This window comes from Ustilaginoidea virens, chromosome 2, assembly GCF_000687475.1.
Source record: "Ustilaginoidea virens chromosome 2, complete sequence".
Lineage (NCBI taxonomy): Eukaryota > Fungi > Ascomycota > Sordariomycetes > Hypocreales > Clavicipitaceae > Ustilaginoidea > Ustilaginoidea virens.
The window spans coordinates 265,156-287,826 of record NC_057317.1 but is presented as its reverse complement, the minus strand read 5'-3'; the positions used below and the strand labels follow the sequence as shown (position 1 = coordinate 287,826).

The window sequence follows — 22,671 nt, the reverse complement described above, 5'->3', positions numbered from 1 at the left end:
ATAGACTTGCCCTGCCCCGGTCGTGAGCCTCGACACCACAAAGCAAAAACAAAAGCCGGGGCGTCGACAGTTTCGGCATTTGCAGCACACGAATAGACTATTACCATTTCCTCTGAGCCTACTGTTTATGCCACGCGTCCGTCTCTACATCTGTTTTTTGGACCCAACTCTCTACCATCACTGCACAAGAAGAGGGAAAAAAAAAAAACCAACACCCCTACACGAATGCGGCCGGAAAGTTCTCGCTGCCGTTTCTCGACGCCGTTCCCTGGATAGCCTTTCGTCGGCTGCTCAAGAATAAATCCACCATTCGCCGGCTTCCCCGGATCTGAGCATCCCACTCCGATTTCATGGAGCCAGGTATGCCGTCCGTCACGGGGGCTACAACTCCCGGCGTGTGCGGCACACTTGGCGGATTGCTGGGCCCCTGTCTCTTGCCAGACCCTGTCCTGGCATTTGCATAGTCGTCACCTCCAGCAGTTGCGGGCCCATCCGCGTTCAAGTCGGACGGTGTCAACGCTTCCTTTGCTCCATTCTCTTGCCCCAAAGATTGCGCATGCGAGCCACCCGGCGCCGTCGCACCTGCAGATACAATCGTATTCAAGGAACGCATCCGGGGTATATCCCTTGCGCAACTGACCGACTTGGAAGCAGCGGCAACGCAGCCAACAATTGGTAAGGATGGAATAGCGCGGAGCCTTTTGCGATAGGGGATGGGCGGCGGCTGAGGAGAACCACAACTCCGCGCCAGCTCGTTCTCAAAGGACGAAGCGTTTTCATCAAAAGCCCCCGGAGATTTCAAGTTTGCGTCCTGAGCCTTGTTGCAATGCGTCCGGGCGCTATGAGGGCCTAGAATGTTGGCACTTCCTTCTCCCAATGGAACAATCGGCGTTGCTTGAGCCGCCTCAATCTTGCTCATCTCGGCAGGGGAGTCGATTTCCGCATTTTCTCGAACATGTCTAGCCTTTAGTTGAGGCCCGCCTTTTGGGTCATCTCCAATTTGCGAAGTCGTCTTCTTGGAAGGCGTCTTGCTCTTGAATTCGTGCGCGCTGAGCCGCCTTTTCCAGTCGACCGAGCTGGCTGGCGAGATGTTTCGAGTCCCAGCGGGTGTGCTGATGGCGACGCCGAATGGCTCATTTTCAACCCCTTCTCGTCCGTCTTCCGCACCATGAGGGGTTGCGGCATCATCCACGCCGCCGCTTGTCGTCAATTCATCCGTCATAAAGGAATAGAAGCTCTCGGCATACGTTGTGCGCAAGTCTCTTTCGGAGCCCAAAGTGCTTGGACGCCGAGTAGGGAGGCTCAATGCTGAAAGGGTGCTCAGATATCTCGTGTCCAGCGCGTGTGTGTGCTCAGTATCCTGATGTTCCTTCATGCTCCTCTGCAGCGTACGACGGTAGGGGCTCGTGGTCCGGAAGAAATAATTGTCTGGACTAGGGGAAAAGGCCGAGTGTTTCTCAGCCTGGAGCGGCATTGCTTTGGGGCTTGCCAGTTCCGGGCAGGAAATCTTGGTAGGCGACAGTCCTTTTCCGTCTCCGGCAGTAGGGTTGGGGTAGGCTTTATAAGATGCTGTTCGACCAATTTTGTCGCACTCCACGCCGTCTGTGAACATCTTCGAGGCCAAGTTTGACCTTGACGAAGCAGCTTCCTTCTTATCCTCGAAAACGTCATCGTCCTCGGTCCCAATACAACGTACAGTACTAGGAGAGCAAGTTTGCGGGGCGGCTCGGTCAAGGGAACTTTGTCTCGGGGGAACAGAGTCGTCGGGCCCCTGTTTCGCCGGATTCGAGTCTTGCAGCGTCTTCTCTGCCTGCGCGTCACTAGTGAGCCTTTTCACAAGCGCTGAATACACTCTTTGGCTGTTTATTGTCCACTTTGGAACGCTCATAGCATCGCCGCTTGGCGTTCTGCCATCTCGCAGCGGGCCGATCTGTGACGACGACGGAACATGCATGCCATTTTCCTTGATGACGGACAAACGTTGGTATTCCCGATCTTCGTTCGCGCCATAGTTAATAATGGTGTTTGCAGTGGAGTTTGTCCAACTGGTAATGCGAGACTTGTCATCTAGGTCAGCTCCGTCATCATATGAAATGCTCTCCAAGCTTCCCTGTCGCGACCTCATCTGCTGACATGACGGGACGGCATGAAGCGACGGAACGTGAGATGTAACTCTCGACATCGACGCTTCTTCGGGTGGAGGGGTACCAGGCGGATGATGGTAGCTGTCAGTATCCGTATCGTGGGCTTGACTGGCTCCTGCGTCCCTATCGCCACCGTCACTATCTTTCGAGCGACCGAGAAATTTACTCAGCTTATTGCGAAAGCTTCTGGAAACTCGTCTGGCGGCGAATCGTATACTGGCGAGTTTTGCGGTAGGTGCAGAGTTGCCAGAAAAGGCCGACGATATTGCAGCACTGTTGTCACTGCTGTTGCAGAACGACGTGGATGTGTCCACGGAACTCTCCTGCCATCGATGCCTGGAGCGAAAGAACATGGATGAATGAGATTTAAGGTGCCGAAACGAACGTTTTGGGTGAATCTCTTTCACAGGGCCGAGCACATCTGGTCGTTTGGTCTTGTCATTATTGGTTATGCTCTGGTTATTCCGATAGTCAAGATAACTCATCGATTTTGGCGTCCGGAGGCTTCGTCTAAGGGAGTGATGAAACGTTTCATTATTATGTGGCGGCACCTGCAAGTGCTCCGAATTGTCCGACCGGATATAGCGGCCAGCATAGTCGGATGACGAGAAAGCAAACTGGCCATACATGGACTTTGATTTGCGTATGGTTTGCGGAAATGATGGCTCAGGTGCTGGTGTGACGGGGTCGGTGTGGAGATTGGTATCTGAGCGGGTGATGGAGTAGTTGCTGCTTCTGGGTGAGTAGGCAATGGCAAAAGACTGTTCATAATTCGAGTTTGGAGTCAAAATCACATCATTTCCCTGCCTGCCTGAATCGTACGTCAGACCGCTGGATCGATTGCTGAGAACCACTGGTTTTGCTCGGGCGGCCAGCTGCCGTCGAGGCCTTGCATTGGGACCGGTGAATCTCACGCTTTGTTTCATCCTTGTCACTTTGTCGTTTGGAGATGACGCGTGAAGGCGGCTATCGAAGCTTCTACTTTTCCGCAGAAAACGTGCTGCGGAGTCTTTGCATTGGCAGCGCACATTCCTCAAGGGATCGTCATACGCTTGGTGATAGGAAATGTTTGCTGCGATGTGGGCATCTCTCTCCTTCGACATGAAGTGGTTGCCAGCTTGGCAGCATTTGACTCGTCGTCTCTTGATCGAGCTGACGGATTTACTTCGCCCAAGGGGGCGTCGTGTGTGGGTGCTCCGACTACTGTTGCGTCGCAGCATCTCCAGCGTCATCCAACTTTTTTACTGGGTGGGCGAGTTGAGAGCTTGAGATTCGGTAACTTCCCCTGCGAGCAGGATGCTTTGTTCGTGGTAAAGGTAACAGTAATGTAGAACTGTAAGGTATTGAAACATCCTAAAGCAAATGAAAGCTGTTCGGAGACTTTTGGGATTTGCCAGCAGGAGATTATTGAGCAAGGCTGCTCGCTCCCCTGGCTGGCATCTGCGAGGCTGGATAAATGGAAAGCGACATGGTACGAATGTTCCGTTGACGATAGAGAGAGGGGAGGGAAAGCTGTCTCAAGCGCCAGTTTCGGTTTTCAGTTTCCATCGTCATACACCATAGGCTGGAAGACGGGGAAGGAAGCACTGGGTGCGAAGCAAAAAGAAACTGCTCCTGCCTCCCATGAACTCTCCCAACGGTAGAAGCCAGACGACAGCCTCCATAAAACAGATGGTCTGGAAATATCGAGGCCTCTTTGCGACTTGCCTCAGAACATGTCGACGATTCGCGAAGCGGTTAAAAATAGGGTGCAAGAGACACGAGAAAAGTATTGATGCGACTGTGAGCGACCTGACGCGTGCAAAATTCCGTGGGACATCGGGTGCAGTGACATACAGAGAAGAACAAAGAAAAGTAAAAGTAAGAATGGCCTGGCAATGAGTGTTCTGAATTGTTCAATACTCTAAACAAAAACAAAAGAAAAAAAGTTGTCTGAAAAAGGAGACTAAAATCATACTCTACGCCTCAATGAGCATCTGTTACCCTGAAATAAAAAACCCTTGTCCCGATGCTGAATATCATGGAAATTCCCTAAAACTGAACCAGTCGATATACGACTTCACGCTCTTACACTGTTACTTCAGAGATGAAATGCTCAATCTCCTTGTCAACAACCGAGTGAATCTTCTCGAGCAGCTTCTCAGCCTGGTCGCCGAGATTCTGCACGCCCTTGATCACCTTGCCTGAGATCTCCTTGACCTCACCCTTAGCAACCTTCTTCATCTTCTCCAGCTCGGAAGCCTGGGGGGTTCCCTCGTAGCCACCGGCGGCAACAATCTTGGAGTAGTTGTTGCAGCCACCACCGTTCCAGGCGAGCTTATTGGGTGTGTCGTTGGGAATGTCAGACAGGACATCCCTAGTCGAGACGTGAATAAGGGTTTCCTTGAGCTGTTTAGGAGTGATGGCAGCGACCGAGAACTCGGAGTCGCTGGCCGGCTGAAGAGAGAGGTAGTATGCGAGCAGACCGCAAACGTGGGGAGAAGCCATAGAAGTCCCAGAAATGGTGTTGACGGCGTACTTGGAGCCGATCCAGGTAGACAAAATGTTCAGGCCAGGAGCAAAGATGTCAGTGCACTTGCCGTAGTTGGAGAAGTAGGCGCGGCTGTCATCGAATGCCGAGGCACCAACGGTGACGGGGTGCTCGGCAGCGGCAGGGGAGTAGTTGCAGGCATCGGCATTGTCATTACCGGCAGCGACAGCAAAGTGAATGCCAACCTTGACGGCAGCATTCACGGCAGCATCAAGAGCATGCGTCTTGCCACCGCCAAGAGACATGTTGGCCACGGAACCCTTGAAGCCCTTGCGCTTACCGTCTTTGGCAGCCTTGACTTGTTCGATATGCCTGGTGGCGGCGAATTCCACACCCTTCACAACATCAGACATGCTTCCAGCGCCGTTGGAGCGGAGGACCTTGACGGCGTAGACATGAGCCTTCTTGGCCACGCCGTACTTCTTGCCGGCAATAGTTCCAGAGCAGTGTGTGCCGTGGCCATTGCCATCCTCATCGGCGTCACCAGATGGGATTGTCTTGCCCCATTTGGCACGACCCTCAAAATCGACGTGATCAACATTGGTGCCAGTGTCAATGACATAGGCATCAACGCCCTTGCCACCTTCGGTGGCATACAGGTACTTGTTGTAGGAGGCGAACGACAGGCCACGCCGATGTGAGATACGAGCCAAGCCCCAGGGAGCCTGTTTCTCAGTGTCCCCAGGCTCGCACTTGTCCTCCTGGACAGAGTGCTCAGTGTCGATGGGAAGCATGGTACGAACGATTGTGTCTTTCTCGATGAATTCAACCTGGAGAACATTAGATCCCGTTGGGATTGAACAGGTCGAGGTTGGAGGCTTCGAATTGTATGGGGAATGAGTGACTTACATCGGGATGGTTTCGGACCTTTTCGATGATGGATTCATGGAAATGACCAGAGTAACCTTTGAAGCCGTCAATATTGTAGGTGTGCTTCATTCCGGTGAAGGCATCCTTGACAGAAGAGCCAAAGCTGCGCCTTCTTAACTCAAATCGCTCCTCCTCGCCATCGTTGTGGATGTCCTGAATCCAGGATTGGTGCTGGTTGGCCTTGGCATCATCAACATGGTCTTTGAACTTGATAATGTAAGAGTCGGGAACGACCTCGGCGTGAACCGAGCTAAGAACGGGAGCGGAGCCCTTGTGGATGGTCTCGGTGCTGAGTGCAGCCTGGGCAACAGCCGCGAGGGAAAGAGCTACAAAGGTCTTCATGATGTGATGATGATGATGATGGCGGTTGTGCTATAAATGCTTTCGACTGGTTGGTGTTGATGGTAAACATAGAAACTTGGAGAGGAGTGCTGCGAGCCAAATACGTCGTCGGTCTACCAGCGACTCAGACGCAAAAACAGATGCAACAGCACCCGGGATTGGGAAGAGATGGCGGCTTTGGTCTCCAACCTGATGGAAATGGCGCAGTTGGAGATGGGGATGGAGATGAAATGGGGAGGAATGATGGAGGGAAGAGGGAGAAGGAGATGAAAGAGAGCAACGGCTGTAGGAGGGTAGATAAGGCAAGCCAAGCGGAGCTGCAAGTACTAAGCAAGCAGGCATCGACTGGCAGGACATGACTTAGCGGTACAGACGTACACAGTGACGCATCCAGTGTTCAGAGATGAGGGGACAGCTCCCTATTTGGATTAGTGCGGAGCTCGCAACCTGATTGCTGGGGCACGCGCTCAATGCGGTGGAGCCTCAAGGGACGCCGTCGATGTTCATTGGTGGGAGAGGAATAATCGCACCAGACATACCTTTTTTGGAGGCCGGAAGTGGTTCCCATGGCGATAACGGAGCAAGAGTGACTGACAGTGACTGAGGAAGAGCTATGATGGGGCACAGCATGTACCTACCAGGTAGGCGTCGTTCAAATCACGACATGCTGGTGCCGCTCTTGGGGGAGCGTCTCGCCCTCAATGACGGCAATATTCCTCAAGCGACTCACTCTCAGTAGTTTGAGCCCGTCAAGTTTTCTTTGTGTTGTTTTCGGAAGAACCTACAGAGTAGACGGCGCATAATAGTCTTGAATTTTGAGCCTCGCCTACCTCAGAGGTACCTTGCGTTCTATACCCTGCCCATGCCACCAGCACACCAGCATTGTTCCCACAAGTTCACCGAGCTTGCCCAGTGTTCTTGCCACCTGGTCAACGTTGAAAGCAGCTGACTTGGCTGGTAGGTACGTGCCCACCGGCCAGTCAAAAAGGGCCAGTCAAAAGGGGGACTTCAACCAGTCTCATCCTCATCTGTGGTTTCAACGGCACGCTTCCTATGTTGTCTCGGAAGAACCACGCCACGCCAGGGGCAACAGACTCCAGACTCCAGACTGCAGAGCGAGCTGGCCGTAATGCGAGTCACCTGGTAACCCGACATGAGACAATGCCGGTCGGGTGCCTTTCCTTAATCGCCGGCAAGGATCTTGGCTCAAATAGAAAAAAAAACCAACAAGGACACTCACTGCATGTCACAATTACCTCTTCCACAAAACAAGTCTGGTGTATCCCGTGCCCTTTGCGAAGTCGAAAGTGACGTACTCCGTACGGCAGGCTGATGTCCGACATACAAAAGCCTCGTTGCGGAATACAGCGCATGAGTCAAGCCAGCCTGAGAAGCTCAGCTTCCTCGGCCATAGAAGACGACCCACGCGACAGGAGCTAAAAAAAAATGAAGCTCAAGGAAGTGACCATCCTTTGATGAAGAGTAACCATGGTCGCAGGCTTTCTTCCATGGCACCTAAACACCTCGTAACACCTCGTAACAGAAAACATGTTGGTTGGCAGTTGGAACTTGACAAATTGACAGGTACTAGCCGGCCGAGGGGCAATTGAGGTTGAGGCAATCAAACTGAACTACGTACGGTACATGTACGGAGTAGGCAGGTGCGCCTGGGTGCTGCACCCTCCCTGCACATAAGCCGCCTGGCTGTTGCGGGGGAAATGGGTCATTCCAGGCAGGTAAAGACCTGGCACTGTACCAAGTATTGCAGAGTACCGTTGGACTCAGACTCGACCCAGAACTCTGATTGGTTCCCACATATGCACCGATATGCACCGATATGCATGATGTGCACACGCACACGCACACGCACAACCTACCCGCTGCCACCACTCATGAGAGTCAATCCCCAGCATCAGAGGAGCAAGGAGCGCGTTGAGCTTTGGACGACCGTGCAAAGTAGGTATCACTCAGGAGTCCGCACGGAGTAACCATTGCAGTTGAGATAAGCCAACCTTCCAACCCCCCAGAAACATGTTCGTCTGTACGGAGTACGTGTCGTATCATACGTTTTGTCCGTACTGTCTCTTAAAGCTGGTAGCATGGGCCAGATCGAACCCCCCCCCCAATAACTGTGCGTTGTCATGCCTGAGTGACTGTAATGATTGAAGCCATGTCATTCAACGGTATTCTTATGTCATGCTTCCAGGTTAGCCCAACTTTGAATGCCATATGAAGCAGCATTCTCACGGAAGAAAAGCACTTGACCAGGCCCTGCGGAGTATTGGAGGGTGGTGCTCTGTTAAAAAAGAAATGCCGCAGGTCGTTAACAGCAACAATCAAATCAAAAAATGAAAGTTATTGAATATGAGTCTAGCTCTCGTTTAATTGTTCCGTTCACACCGTTCAGTGTTCAGTCTTGACCCGCCAAAGCAACGACGGCCATTTAAGCTGCTCCGCCACACCTAGCCGCCACACCTAGCCGCCACCCCTTGGATGAGGCTGGCGGGTGACGCACCGCTGAGTGGAAGCTTCTGACGCGTTGGGTCATACAAATGGCACGAGTGCGTCTGCATTGAGTGACTGCTTTCGCCGAATTGGCTGCCAAACTTGCTGGATACCGAAATTCTATTCAAGACATCTCCACACGATTGAGGAAAAAAGAAACTGGGGCAATCACGGCAAGAGCAGATTGTCATCAAATCATACAGCTCTTACCCATTTCGAAAGCCCCGCGCTGAATCGTACATCGCCCACCTTCGGTTCTTTTCTTCTGTCGGAATCTTTCCATGCCGCGACAGATCTGCCACAGCCTGAACCCTTAGACAGGGCTCAGGGAAGAGCTCTCTGGAATGATTGCCGCCTCGGGACGATAAGATGGCCACGTCATCCCATCCTCGACGTTATCGATCGTCAACGTCAACGTCAACGTCTGCGTCGACCCCAACCCCTTCACAGTCCTTCGAAACCTTGCGCACTCTTCTCGAGCGATTCGCGACCACGGCACACTCTCCTGTCGAAAACGGTTATCCAAATATTAGCAAACTTATCAAGCTTTTGAGAGATGTCCATCAGCACTTGTCTGCCTCGAGGAGCCCCGCGCTTCGAGACGATTTCCGACATGCTCAAGGCTTTGAGACTGTTCTTGATGCCCTTCGCTGCCTTTCAGGCTTTTACGATCCCCATATACGGAACGAGTCAGAAATGGAGTTGTTATTTCAGCTCGTTGGAGCCAGCTTGAACGTTCTGTCATCTGCGTTACAACACAACCCTGGCAACAAGCGCTTTTTCCGGTATCGAGCAGCTGGCGGAGGATGGGAAGCCTTGGAACAGGTGATTGCCAGCATAGGACTGGGAGGCGCCGAGCCGGATCCGTGGGTCAGCTGTCATTTATTTGGCAAGCTGCTGGCATTTGCCTTTGATGACGAAGGCTTGGACCTTCTGGGTCAATCAATTGCCAGGATCCTGCGTTCAGACTCCGATGCTTCTCAGCCCGTCAACCCTAGTATCAAGGATGATGAGGACCAATGGGATCTTGTACTGTCCCCCTCACTCGAACGCCTTGGTCCCGACCTACGCGAAATCATCAAGCCTACGTCATCAATCAAGTTTCCTGAAATTCTCAGAGCCCTGGTCAGCTTTTGGATATCGATCCCGCGTCAGTCTGGCTCGTCCGCGTCTCCAAGTTCTGTTTTCGTCTTGGAGACGATTTTATGCGCCATTTCAAACTCGATATATAACCGCTACGCTGTCCATTCCACGGGCGTTTTGTCGCAATTCCTGCATGCTGCTTTTGGTCAAGATATCACCTTGGCGACTTCGGAACGTGAACGTCTACTCGCTATTAGCAAACTGCTCATGTTTCTTGGCGTTAACCAACCTGCTGATACGGAATTCTTACTCTCGGCTCCAGGTTCTGAAGCAGCAGACTTTTGTTTAGAAATGATGTCCAAGTATGCTGGTCCGTCGTTCTTTCAGTTTGACCTCTCTCTGCAAGGGCATTCCTCCCTCGAATTGCCGACACTTGGACAATCGTTTCCTCCGCAAACATCAGCTGGATACACGTTCACAGCCTGGATACGGGTAGAAGATTTCGATCCCACGTCTCACACTACAATATTTGGAATCTTTGATGCCTCACAAACCTGTTTTGTCCTGATGTACCTGGAGCGAGATACTCAGAACTTCATATTGCAGACATCCGTGGTTTCCAGCAAACCCAGCGTGAGATTTAAATCCGTCTCATTTCGTGCTAAAACATGGTACCACGTCGCAATTACGCACCGGCGACCAAAGACCATGACTGCCAGCAAAGCATCATTATACGTCAACGGAGAGTTTGCAGAGCAGAGCCGCTGCAATTATCCTCTCGCACCGCCGTTGTCCAAGAACCGCCACGAAAGTTTTGCGTCCTTCAACTCAAACCACGTCAGAACAAACCCTGTACAAGTCTTCCTGGGAACCCCGCAAGACTTGTCAGGTCAAGTTGGCCCTGGCCAGGTGCTATCCCGATGGTCTTTAGCATCGGCGCATTTATTCGAGGACATTTTGAGTGATGACTTTCTGGCTGTTCATTACGGACTCGGTCCACGCTACCAAGGAAATTTTCAAGATAGTCTCGGAGGATTTCAAACGTACGAGACATCAGCCACGCTTGGCCTGCGAAATGAGATTACTCATCCCGGACGAGACGAGAGTTCGGATATCTTGCGCGCTATACGGGAGAAAGCAGGCACGCTGTTGCCAGAATCCAAAGTGATGCTTAGTATCCTCCCGTCTGCTACCTTCCCCGAGAATGTGCAGTATCTAGATACTGGCCTGCTTCGGTCACTTCCACGCCCAGCAATTCGTAACCTTTTTCGTCTGTCAAGCCAAGAGGGCGCACCACTGGCTATCAATTGCGCGGTTCCTAGTCTTCCTGACGCTTTCTTTAGAGCGCAAGGCTTTGCATTCTTTCGTGGAGCCCCCATTGTCGCCGTCCCTTCCTATCTAGACGAAAACCTTTGGAGACTTGCAGGATTCACGCCCCTAGTTTTGAAATTACTGGAGAGAGCCACGACCCCTGATGACACTGTCAGAGCTATCGAAATCATGTTCCGCTGCATTCGTAAGAGCTGGCGAAACAGCGAGGCCATGGAGAGGGATAACGGCTACGGTATCCTGGGCATGCTTCTACGTTTCAAAGCTGGCTATGGCGTCCAGACTGCCGGTGAACCAGCAGCGCCCCGATTACTCATCTCCAACGAGGATCGTGACAGCCTCTTGTTCCGTATCCTGAGTCTGATTCTTGAGTTTGTGGGTTACAATCATGCAGAGCCCATTGAATCCTTTATTGTCAATCCCTTGGCATACCGCATTCTGCTCATTGACCTTGATATTTGGAGAAAATCCGGACCCCGCATTCAGGAACTCTACTATAAGCAGTTTTTGACGTTTGCAGTAAACAGCAAACATCATGAGTTCAACAGCAGAAGGCTGACAAGAATGAGTTGGTCTACTTTATATCAAATCCCTTGAACCTATGCGATAGACTAACCTTGGTTGTTGAAGGGATTGTGAAGCGACTCCTCGATGCGATGAAGGGCGAAGCAATTTCTGAAGACGTCGCAACACACTTCATGTATGCTTTCGAGGTGCTAGCAAAATCGAGCTTGAACCAGGAGGTCATGCGATCCTTGTCTCTATTCGTCACCTACGCATTTCACGCGGCGCCTGGTTCCCAACCCCGAACTCCGAGAGCACCGTCCTCAACTTTGCGACCAGTTACCCCTGGTGCGCTGAGGAAGGCTGCTGCGGAATCCTTGACATCAGGTTCACCACCTGCCGGCACCAAATTCTTGACAAAACGACAGCTCGGGACGCGGGTACTGGGCATGTACTCGCGTATTTTGTGCGAAAAGGGCAACTTCAACCATATAAAAAAGTTTGCGCGAACGGTGACAAACAAGGTTTGTGCATGCCCACATAGGACCCCCTTTCATGGAATGTGGACTCTAACTACCCGAAGTGGCTGTTGTACCTGTTGGCAGAAGACGACGCAGAAATCGTGTTGCAAGCCTGTAGGGTGCTGGCACGGCTACTGGTATCCCATGGATCCGGGTATACTTCAAAGTTTGCGGCCAGATCTGGAGGTTTTGTCATCATGGCTAGCAGATTGAAAAGATTCTGGGGCTGCTCCAAACTGTGGCCAATATGCTTCAGTATCCTGTTTGGATATGACGCAGCCAACTTTAGCCTGGATCAAGGCGTTGACCCGAACTCGCTGCTTACCCTCTTCGTCAGACGAAAGGTTGCGTGCCCGGAATCGTTGGTCATCATAACCTCTATGCTGCAGTGCGGGTTGAAAGACGTGATGAGGAATCAGGTCGATGTCAACTCACCGACCAAGGGTGCCGTCGACAATGACCGACGGGTTGGCTTGTCAGAACTATCTGCAACAATGACCACCGAGAGTGAGTGCCAAAGTTTTTGTGTGTCAAGCGCAAAGGGCCAGTTTCTCTAATACAATGCATAGTGACAATACCGAGCGAGCAGAAGAGCTCAGAGACCCAAGAGGATGTCCTGCTCCGAGTGATTCACTTCTTACTGGAGCTGCAACGTCTGTCTGCGGATTTTAGGGACTTTGCTCTATCTTCAGAATGGACTAGAATGCTCCTCAAGGCCGTCTATCCTTGCATTGTTAGCACCGATGCGGTTACGCCAGAAATTGAACTGAATTCACCCGATCTGGGATTGACATTCGAAGGGAGCGATGTCATTATCCGTCCCATTGGCAGGAGCACAGTCCCTGCACGTATTGTGCGAACCAGTAGTGTCGATGCATTGTCATCACCGCAATCTACACCCCCAAAGGGCACTCCGCTACGACGAGCTTCGTCCTTTGTGCTCCTGACAGCCCTCAATACCACGCCTGCGGCCCACTTGCGGACAAACTTGGCTCAACCATGCCCAAAGGACGCGAACAATCAAGCCACCAGTGCACCATTGCTCGAAGGGATGCTGGACCTCGTGCTTGGGGTGTTTCTGGATCAGGTTTGTAACCGGAAAGACTTTTCCGGTTTCGGGTTATTCACAAAAGTGCCTCCCGGGTTTCAAGAACACCAAGCGTACTTTGAAACCTATGTGCTGAAGAAGATACTCAACAAGACTACCAGCAATATTCACCTGGACAAGAAATCGCTTTGCGAGCCTCGATTTTTGACAAACGTCTCGCGACTTTGCACGCAAATGGCTGAAGCTATTTTCGAAGGGTGGTTTATCGACGGCCCTGAGGTGATGATCGACTTCATTGGTACAATTCTGGAGTACCTCCAACGACCAGACATAGCGAGACTGAAAAGCGTTCGCTTATGTAACCAAGCCGTGTTAACCATCCGAAGCTGCCTACTTAGAATTATCCTTCTCAAGCTGTCCAACTTGGACAGCTCTACCGTGGTCGAAAGGGAAGCCAAAGACTTCATGAATAAACTTGCCTATTGGCAAATGCCGATTCTAGAGTGCTTAGGACATGATGATGAGTACCTTCGACTATTTTGGTACCAGCTCTATATGAAACTCGTCGACGATAAAGTCTGTGTCAGGCTTGCTGCGGCCAATCTCTTGAGAATTATCATGGTACAGAAGCCGGACGAGACCGTTGCGCTTATACGAGCACACATGACACCCGACCAACGACAACTCTCTTTGGAATTCCAGAAGCTAACAGAAGTAGATGACGAGACATTTGTCCACTGGCTGGACAAACACCGACCTTCTCTGGACAGACTCTTTTTTGAAAACATGGCGAAAACGTGGGAAGACTTTGTCAGCGTGGAGAACCATAGGACTCACGAGACTGCCAAGACTCGCCTCATGAAGCGCAAAAACAGGCTCAGATCCTGGTATTCCGAGGGTGTTTTGGCTGAAAAGACTCTGCTAAACCATGACATTGGCAACAGCGCATGGATGAGGAGCATATTCAATTCAGAGTACTTCAAGTATCAAAGGATACTTCAGGATCAGCAAGATGACATGGCCTACTTGGGAGCTGCTTACCGCAAGATGGAAAAAGACCTTAGGCGACCGGGCGCTGTTTTCAGCGAGTCGTCGGCGTCGACATGGAAGCTTGACAGAACCGAGGGCCGGAATCGCATGCGCTTGAGGCTTCTCCCTGACGCTTCAGGCATTGGCGCAAAGTATCAACCCAAGGGGAAGGCACAGGAAGCCGCAAGTTTGCCCCTCAAGGCCAACGCGGCTAACCATGCTGACCCACCCCAGGATAGCTGCAGCAGTGCTTCAACGAATGGTACTCTTGCTGGCGGAAGCGAGAGGACGGGAACAGTGGAAGCAGACTCTGCTACTGGCAAACAAGATTCTGCATTCATGGCCGAGGACGATTTCGAGCTTGTCGACGACCCAAACGAGCCGATTGACGGGGAAGAGACGTTCGAGAACAAAAGCCGAAAGGTGATGCGTCGCCTGGAACAGGGCGATCAGGTTCAGGCTGCATACAACATATCTCGAATCACGGGCCTTGAAGCCTGCGAGGGGATCTTGATTGTTGGAAGGGAATCACTATACATGATGGACAATGTCTTTCAATGCGCAAGCGGGGATATTGTCAATGTCTGGCAAGCACCCCAGGAGGAGCGAGACCCATTTACCATGGTTGTCACTGGCGCAAAGACGCTGGAGAAACGCCAAAGCGCCGGGATGCGTGATCAGGACTCTCGACATTGGAAGTGGAGTGACGTCATCAGCTTCTCTAAACGGCGTTTCCTGTTCAGAGACGTGGCGATTGAGATTTTTTTCACGGATGGACGGAGCTATCTGCTCACCACGATCAACGCCGCTGTCCGAGATGAAGTCTACGGCAAGCTGCTCAACAAGGCACCGCACACGAGCACCGCCAATGCGCTGCCAAACCCAGAAGATGCATGGCGACTTGAGGAACTGAAGACGTTTGACGAGTTCCCTCAGGGATTTGGGGCAGGACTGGGCTCCAGAATTGGCACCCTCTTCAACTCTTCTCCGTCGTATCCCATAGTGAAGCGATGGCAAAAGGGAGAAGTTTCCAACTTTCACTATCTCATGATGGTTAATACAATGGCCGGCCGAACGTTTAACGACTTGACGCAATATCCCGTCTTCCCATGGATCCTTGCCGATTACACAAGCGAGGACCTGGACCTGGAAGATCCGGCCACATTCCGGGACCTCTCGAAACCGATGGGTGCCCAAACCCAGAGTCGCGTCCAGGGATTCGCAGAGACCTACAGCGCGCTGAAGGAAATTGGTCAAACCCCGTTCCACTACGGCACCCACTACTCTTCGGCCATGATTGTGAGCTCGTACCTTATCCGGCTACCCCCTTTTGTGCAGTCCTATCTCCTGGTTCAAGGCGACAGCTTCGATCACGCAGACCGGCTGTTCCAGTCCGTTGGTGATGCTTGGGCATCCGCGTCCTCCAAGAACAAGACGGACGTCAGAGAGCTGATCCCCGAGTTTTTCTGCCTTCCAGAGTTCTTGACAAACATCAACCAGTACGACTTTGGTCGACGCCAGAGCAACGGGGCCAAGGTTGATCATGTTACACTCCCCCCCTGGGCAAAAGGGGATGCCAATATTTTCATCGCCAAGCATCGTGAAGCTCTGGAGAGTCGATACGTGAGCGAGAATCTGCACCACTGGATTGATCTGGTTTTTGGATTCAAGCAGAGAGGAGAGGCCGCTGTGGACAACCTCAACGTCTTCCACCATCTTTCCTATGCCGGTGCAAGTGACTTGGACAAGATCACTGATGCCAACGAAAGGGCCATCACTGCTGGTGTGATACACAACTTTGGGCAAACGCCGCATCAAGTATTTGCCAAACCCCACCCGTGCCGCGAATACACACAGAGTCCGATCAAGAGATTAGACTCTTCCGTCTTCTCCCTTTGCTGCCTGCCGAGACCTCTGCTAGGTGAAAACCCCTCTCCAACGCTGAGCCCGTTTTGCCAGGTGTGATATGTGTCACTGACTTTTTGACGGAAACGCAGAGAGCCATGAACGGGTTGCATCGCTGACATATGCGCCGAAACTGGATCGGCTACTGTGCGCATCTCCTCTGCGGCTGAATTTTGCGCCGTATGACAAGTTTCTCGAATGGGGCTACGCGGACAGCAGTATTCGGTTTTTCTTTAGTGACAATCGAAAGGTGTGTCAAGGAAAAGCATCCAGGCCACCCCCCCCCACCCCTTCCTCCCCTCTTGCATCTTGCGCCCAAGACTGACGTGATACAGCCTGCTGGATTGTTCGAAAACCTCCATATCGGACAGATCTCTTGCGCTTGTTTTGCCGACTCCAGAACTCTGATTACTGCAGGCGAGGATTGCGTGGTCTCTGTGCACACAGTACACACGACTCCAGGGAAGCCGGTGGAGCTTGTTCTACGATCGAGCGTTTTTGGCCACAAGACACTCGTCACAGCCATGGCTGTGAGCAAGGCGTTCAGCACCTTTGTCACGGCGTCAGCAGACGGCCAGGCTTTCCTTTGGGACCTCAACCAGCTCACATTCATCCGCAAGCTTCCCCTGGTGCGGCACGTGGAATGCGCCGCCATGAACAATGTCTCTGGGGAAGTCCTTCTCTGCTCGGGACCCAACGTCCTCTTGTACTCACTCAACGGGTCACTTCTCGTGGACCAGAATGTTTGCGCCGAGCAAGACGATTACGTGCATTCGTGTGCATTCTACGAAGGGGCAGGCAACGAGTGGCTCGAGAACTATCTCATCTTTACCGGCCACAGCAAAGGCCGGGTCAATGTCTGGCGGAAATGCGCTCTCGCCGGCAGGTGGACACTGGAACTACTGAGGAGACTGGACCATGTCGACGTCAAGAGCGACAAGGAAGGAAACGTTGGTGCCGGAATAACCTGCATAACGCCGATGCCTACGTGCGTTTACACTGGAGATGAAGATGGCAGAGTGGTAGGTGGAAACATGGCCGCAACGAGACTTGGTTATTGCTCAACTAACATGGCACCTAGTATGAATGGAACTTTGGGCGAGGAGACCGATAGAGATCTGCCCTCTGACTGCAACTCTGGGCGATTGAACCGCGAGATCATCAATAATCAAACATGGTACTCCGACCACGGGAACAGTGCGCAAGGAACACCAAAAAAAAAAAAGAGAGCATGAAACGTCCGCGGAGTTTTTAGCATGGCATCAAGCCTGATTTATAAATAAGGCGTAGATTTGGACATAGTAAAGCAGACCTTGTTTTTTTAGAAACGTAACGCGGCAGCAGAGTCAATGGTTCGGCAAGTTTTGTTTGATATCTATGGTTTTCTTCTTTTCTTTTTTTTTTTTTTTTGTGCAGGGGCAGGCAGATGTGGTTCGGTTCAAGTAGAAAGCCGTGGCAGGGTTTGCGTACGTCGACGGTGTTTTGGCTCGACCTGGCATTTCAGGAGTTGTCCATTTGGACGACGCCGATGATATTGAACACACACGGAACGCGACGGCAAAAGCGTCGTTGTGTCGTCGTATGCTCTTGTAGTATCGATAGTCTCCAGCTCTGTTTCTTCCTCTTCGCCATCTGTCCATGCGTCTTTCTCTCACCGCGCAGACTAGTCATCGTAGCCGGATAATTGCTTCCGAGGGCCCGTGGGAACTATCCACTCTCAACAGTCAGTGATTGATTACTCTATCCCGTAACTCGCCGTGATGATGGGCGCCGTCACCGCGGCAAGCCGCGACGCGGGGCGAGGTCCCGAAGACGTCTCGTACCGGGATATGTGACGGGGACGGGTTCCGGATCAACGTCGCCAAAGTACCTCCGGATAGGGGGCACGATGGGCAGAGCAACCGGGCCGGCGGCGCCGATTATGACGGACCAGAAAAGCGCAGGGCGCTCGCGAGCTGCCCAGCGGCAGTACTTGAGGGGGGTGGACCAGAAGATGGGGGTGGACATGGCAGCGTGGAGGAGGAGCCGAGCGACGGTGGTCAGGGCTGGTCGTTGTAGGAGTGCTGGACAAAGGACGGGACGGGGGATACGGAGGGGATCGATTGCTTAAACGGCGGCTCGAGGGGACTTTTGATGGAGAGATTGATTCTGAGGTTGCTTGGTCCGGGCGTTTGGCGATGCGAATGCGCATGGCATGGCATGGCATGGCATGGCATGGCACATCCGAGCTCGGGGAAAGTCTGTTCCGACGGAAAAACTGTCAGTAAGCAGGGAGAGAAAGCGGTATATTGTCAAAGGTTGACCTGACCTGTCTCAATAGTACTTAGGTCACCAGCTATTTATAGTGGGCACGGGGGTAACCCTAAGGGGCTACTATTCCCTCGGTTACATATACTACATTCGTATCCGGACATTCCCGACATATATAATAATCCACTAGTATCCCCGCCGACACACCCCCCCAGGATATACTTTATCAAGCATATCCTACTATATAGCCAATTCCCATAAAAAATAAGATAGCAAATAGAACCATAAAAGTTATCATACCATAGCAAAAAGAGCGGTAGAGGCGCTATTATTAAAAACAACCCTCAGGGGTAAAAATGCCCCTATTCGCACATATTATTGTGAGGAACGTAAAAGACAATAGAAAATAACAACAAACCATAAAATTCAGGTCTGCATAGGAAAACATATGCGGCTGTTGAAACGCATCTTCTCAATCTATTTAGTAAGGCTTTTTATCATCCTCTTCATAAGGCATTTCCTTAATATCACGATGAATATCATAAGACTGCCCGGCATCGCGGGAGCCTTTTAATACTACTAGCCCCAACTAATAGCGGAAGGTTTCAAATTTCTGGCCTATTAGGGGCTTAGTAAAACCATTAGCAATCATATTACCTATAGGAACCCACATAATATCAATAGAACCCTTCTGAACTTCCTATCGCAACCAATAATAATAAATATCAATATAACAGAGCCGGGTTACAAGTTTAAAAAACTCTTCCTTTAATAGGCGAATGGTCTAGATATTATCGCACTAAATAGTAGGGACATCCTATACCAAATAAAGCCCAACTTCCTCATATAGCCTGCGGAACGCGATAACCTCTTTCGCAATATATGAAATCGCCAGCAATTCAGCCTCTATAGATAATATTATCACTATATCCTATTGACCAGCTTTATATATAATCGGGCCACTAAATAGCTTGATTATATATCCTTATGAGCTGCATCGGGATATAATATCGTCAGCAAAGGATGCATCTAAATATGCCTATATTTCCGGGTTATCAGCACTAAATTCAATAGCAGTATTTTTCTACGCATAGCTATAGTCAAAGGCCTTTTTTGCCACACGCAAATAGTCTAGACTAAGATTTTAAAGGAAGCGGGAAAGCTGCAATCCAATATAGCCCAATTCAGGCCTAGTAATTATAATCGGATATACTAATAATCCTACTATTAATTAGTATTGCTAGGTATTATTAGGTTCAGCCGTTCTATTATACTTCTTAAGTCTTACAGCATTCAATAAGTGCTTAGGGGGTTCCTTTCCGTTAAAAGAGGTAAGGTTATATTTAATCGCGAGCTTATCGAAGTACACCCTCTAGGTAAGCCATAGCTTCCCTTCCGTACGATCGCGAATAACCTTAATAGCTAGGAACCAATATAGCTCGCCGAGGTCCTTAATCTTAAAAGCGCCTATTAGCATAATATGAAATGACTTAAATGCCTCTGCCTATAACTTATAATATAGGACGACTAGGTCATCTATATAGAAGAACACAATAAAGGTATCATTAATAAAGATATAAAGGTCCTCGCAGACCTATATAAAGCCCCTTTCCATTAGGAATCGTAATAGCTCTTTAAACCATAGCAATAGCGACCTTTAAAGCCTATAGAGGGCATATAATAGTTTAATATACGAATAACTATCGTAAAATCTATTAGGCTGCTTATAATAGATAGTCTCGTTAAGTGGCGCATTTAGGAAGGCTATAACGAAGTCGTATTAGTGCGTATCTAGGTTAAAATAGCACATTAGGGCCATTAGGAGGCGAAAAGTATATACTATAAGCGCGGCAGCCTAGGTATCATAAAGGTCGAAAGGTTATTAATTACCATAAACATATAATCGGGCCTTATAACCGGTAAGGAAGCTATTTTAGTCCTATTTATAGGCGAACACCCACTTTAGGTCTAATAGCTTAATCTTAGGGTCTATAGATAAATCATTCCGACGAATAATACACCTAATCTCCCTATTAGTGACCTTGCCGTATTCCTCCTTAGCAGCGGCGATAAATTCCTTACGCTTAGGATGCTTTTAAAGCTCCCTCTATATCGCCGGCTCTTTAGGCATATTCGTAATATGAGGGGCTTCTATTATAGCCAACGGCTTTATTATAGCTGCCGTAAAGACCTTATAATCCTTCCTTTTAATATTATTAACCCTAATATAAAATATATTATTAAGGGGAAATATTAGCTCGGTCTAATCGTCTAGCTCAGGCGAAAATAGTAATAATAGAAGTAATACTTAAGCAATCGACTCTTTAAGGTAGTCTATAACCTTTAAGTTAATAGCGGTAGGTTAAGGGGCATTATTAATAGCCTTAATCGTATTAATTAGCATAATACCCTAATCGATAGCCTTATCTATACCCTATTTAAGGGCAACCTTATTAATAAAGGGGTTCTTAATTAGATTCCCCAACGCAACAAGCTCGAAATCATCAATAATAGGGGTTTCTTTAATATTACTAATAAAGGTATTAAGGTCCTCCCTCTATTTGGCTAATATCGGCAACTATTCCTTATCCTTATAGAAGATCGTCTTATCAAATATAATATAGCTCGAGTTAAACTAATAGCTTCTCTTCAATAAAGGCACCTAAATCAGGTACTAGGTTATAGAGATATATCCTGCTAAATAGCCGATATAAGCCCTCTAATTAAGCTTTAGATTGGCGCGTAATATCCTATCCCTCATCATCACATAGGCCTTACATCTATAAGCGTAAAGGTGGTGAATATAAAGGCGTATATCTTCCGGTAGATATCCCCAGGCAGGCCGATTCCATTAAAGCCAAAGTTAAAGGATTTAAAATAGCGATTTCTAGTTATTATAAAATGATTTCCGAGGCATATAATTCAACAGATATACTGCTGCTTCTACTATAATAGGCTATAGATCCTTAGGGAATCCTGCTTATATGCTTAGAAGTAATATCTTCGTCTTCAATACCCCCCTAAAACGTTCAGCATAACTATTCTAATATTAGTGATTAGGGCTTAATAACCGAAGCATAATGCCTTTCTGCCTAGCTTCTTCCCGACTTCATAATATCTAAAGCGCTATTTCGTTATCAGAGATAACTATCGCGATTTTCACATCATACAGGCATAGAATCCAATACTCGAAGGTTAGCTAATAACCCTAAAGGTCTGATTTCCTAGGTATCGTAAATATTAACCTCATTCCTATGAATCGGCAGGTGAATAACGCAATATATTTATCACTATTAAAAGCAGGTAACTATACGAAAAGGTCAAAAGATACAACCTTAAAGGGTTCCTAAGGCATTAATGCCTCTTATAGGCATCGTGAAATCTACTGCGTAATTTTCACGCTACTATAAACCTTACAATCCGATTTTGCCTACTTAGGAGGCATATTCAATATATCCTTAAAGATATAATCTATTAGATCCCTTCCCGGGTGCCTAAATCGGGCGTACTATATAGTATAAGGTATTTTCATTAAAATCTTCGACTGGCGATTATCTCCTCGAGCTAAATAGGCATATTAAGGCTTTTCTTCTCTGAAATTCTAAGCCCTTATAAGAAATTCGCTCGCAGGCATATTATTTCCGCCTGCCTAATATAGAATACAGGGTTTCTCTTTAATTCAGCAGATATAAAAGATATTTTCTTATATTCTTCCTTTCCTAAGGTAAATCCTATCTATCTCAGTATTCTAATATAATCCTTTCTTTTTTATTAATAATTCAGAAAGAATATTAATAAATATCCTAAGAACGTATAGAATATCGGCAAAAGTAATAATTCATCTATCTTCCAGCACGATTTAAACGGTTCTAATACTTTAGACCCTAATAGTGCCCGATATACCTCGAATATACTAATCAATAGCCTTATTAATATATAGAAACCACTTTTCGTCGTTGAATATATATGCCATTACATTAGTATTAACGATAATATAGGCGCGTAAAGTAGGAGATTTATTAGAAAAGGACTTAATAGAAATACCTTTTGCGGCAAAGGCCTGCTTTTCCTTTTCTTTTCCCTTCGATTCAATCAAGTCATTCTTATTATTATTATTATTATTATACATATCTTAGAAGGCCTTAAATATAGCTTATACTTCTTTACTTTCCTACTTTATCTTTACTATTGCGGCCTTTTTAGTTTTATTGCAATTTTCAAGGTCACTATAAAAGCAGAGCCTTACTAGCTAGCTAGATGGCACAAGACTGTCTGCGACCTGTGAACTAATCTTAGTATAAATACTAGATTTTTCACCAAGTCCTAAGACTATACAAGTGCTATAAAGCAGGGCAAGTGTAAAGGCAAGGCAAATATAAGATAACCAGAAAACGCAGGGAAGGTAAGAAGTTAAGAGGCATATAGTGCATTAACAGACTCGATTGTGCTACCCTTCTACTATCTAGAAAGAAGGGGAAAAGCTATCCTATATATACACGAAGGAGGGGTGGGCCCAGGCATCCAAGGTAGCCAGTAAGAAAGCTCCCCGTAATGCTCGCTATGCCACGTATATAATACGTCAGCAGCCCCACTATATCCAGCCTTTCCAAC

At 49.0% G+C, this 22,671-nt stretch overlaps 4 protein-coding genes across 4 annotated transcripts; 1 reads left to right on the top strand and 3 right to left on the bottom strand.

The window, feature by feature from the left end:
• Positions 1-217: 217 nt before the first annotated feature.
• On the bottom strand, positions 218-3,070 carry UV8b_01828 (uncharacterized protein; the record flags this gene model as incomplete). The annotated part of the gene is made up of 1 exon (XM_043139326.1): positions 218-3,070. The coding sequence occupies one exon, from the start codon at positions 3,068-3,070 to the stop codon at positions 218-220; it is 2,853 nt and encodes a 950-aa protein (XP_042995260.1).
• A 1,141-nt stretch (positions 3,071-4,211) lies between these two features.
• On the bottom strand, positions 4,212-5,886 carry UV8b_01827 (uncharacterized protein; the record flags this gene model as incomplete). The annotated part of the gene is made up of 2 exons (XM_043139325.1): positions 4,212-5,444; positions 5,524-5,886. The coding sequence occupies 2 exons, from the start codon at positions 5,884-5,886 to the stop codon at positions 4,212-4,214; spliced, it is 1,596 nt and encodes a 531-aa protein (XP_042995259.1).
• A 3,201-nt stretch (positions 5,887-9,087) lies between these two features.
• Positions 9,088-16,924, top strand: UV8b_01826 (uncharacterized protein; the record flags this gene model as incomplete). Its single annotated transcript, XM_043139324.1, has 7 exons — positions 9,088-11,371; positions 11,434-11,831; positions 11,891-12,335; positions 12,398-15,826; positions 15,903-16,060; positions 16,146-16,832; positions 16,892-16,924. 7 exons carry the CDS (start codon positions 9,088-9,090, stop codon positions 16,922-16,924), a joined length of 7,434 nt encoding a protein of 2,477 aa, XP_042995258.1.
• A 549-nt stretch (positions 16,925-17,473) lies between these two features.
• Positions 17,474-17,817, bottom strand: UV8b_01825 (uncharacterized protein; the record flags this gene model as incomplete). The annotated part of the gene is made up of 2 exons (XM_043139323.1): positions 17,474-17,517; positions 17,634-17,817. The coding sequence occupies 2 exons, from the start codon at positions 17,815-17,817 to the stop codon at positions 17,474-17,476; spliced, it is 228 nt and encodes a 75-aa protein (XP_042995257.1).
• Positions 17,818-22,671: the final 4,854 nt, after the last annotated feature.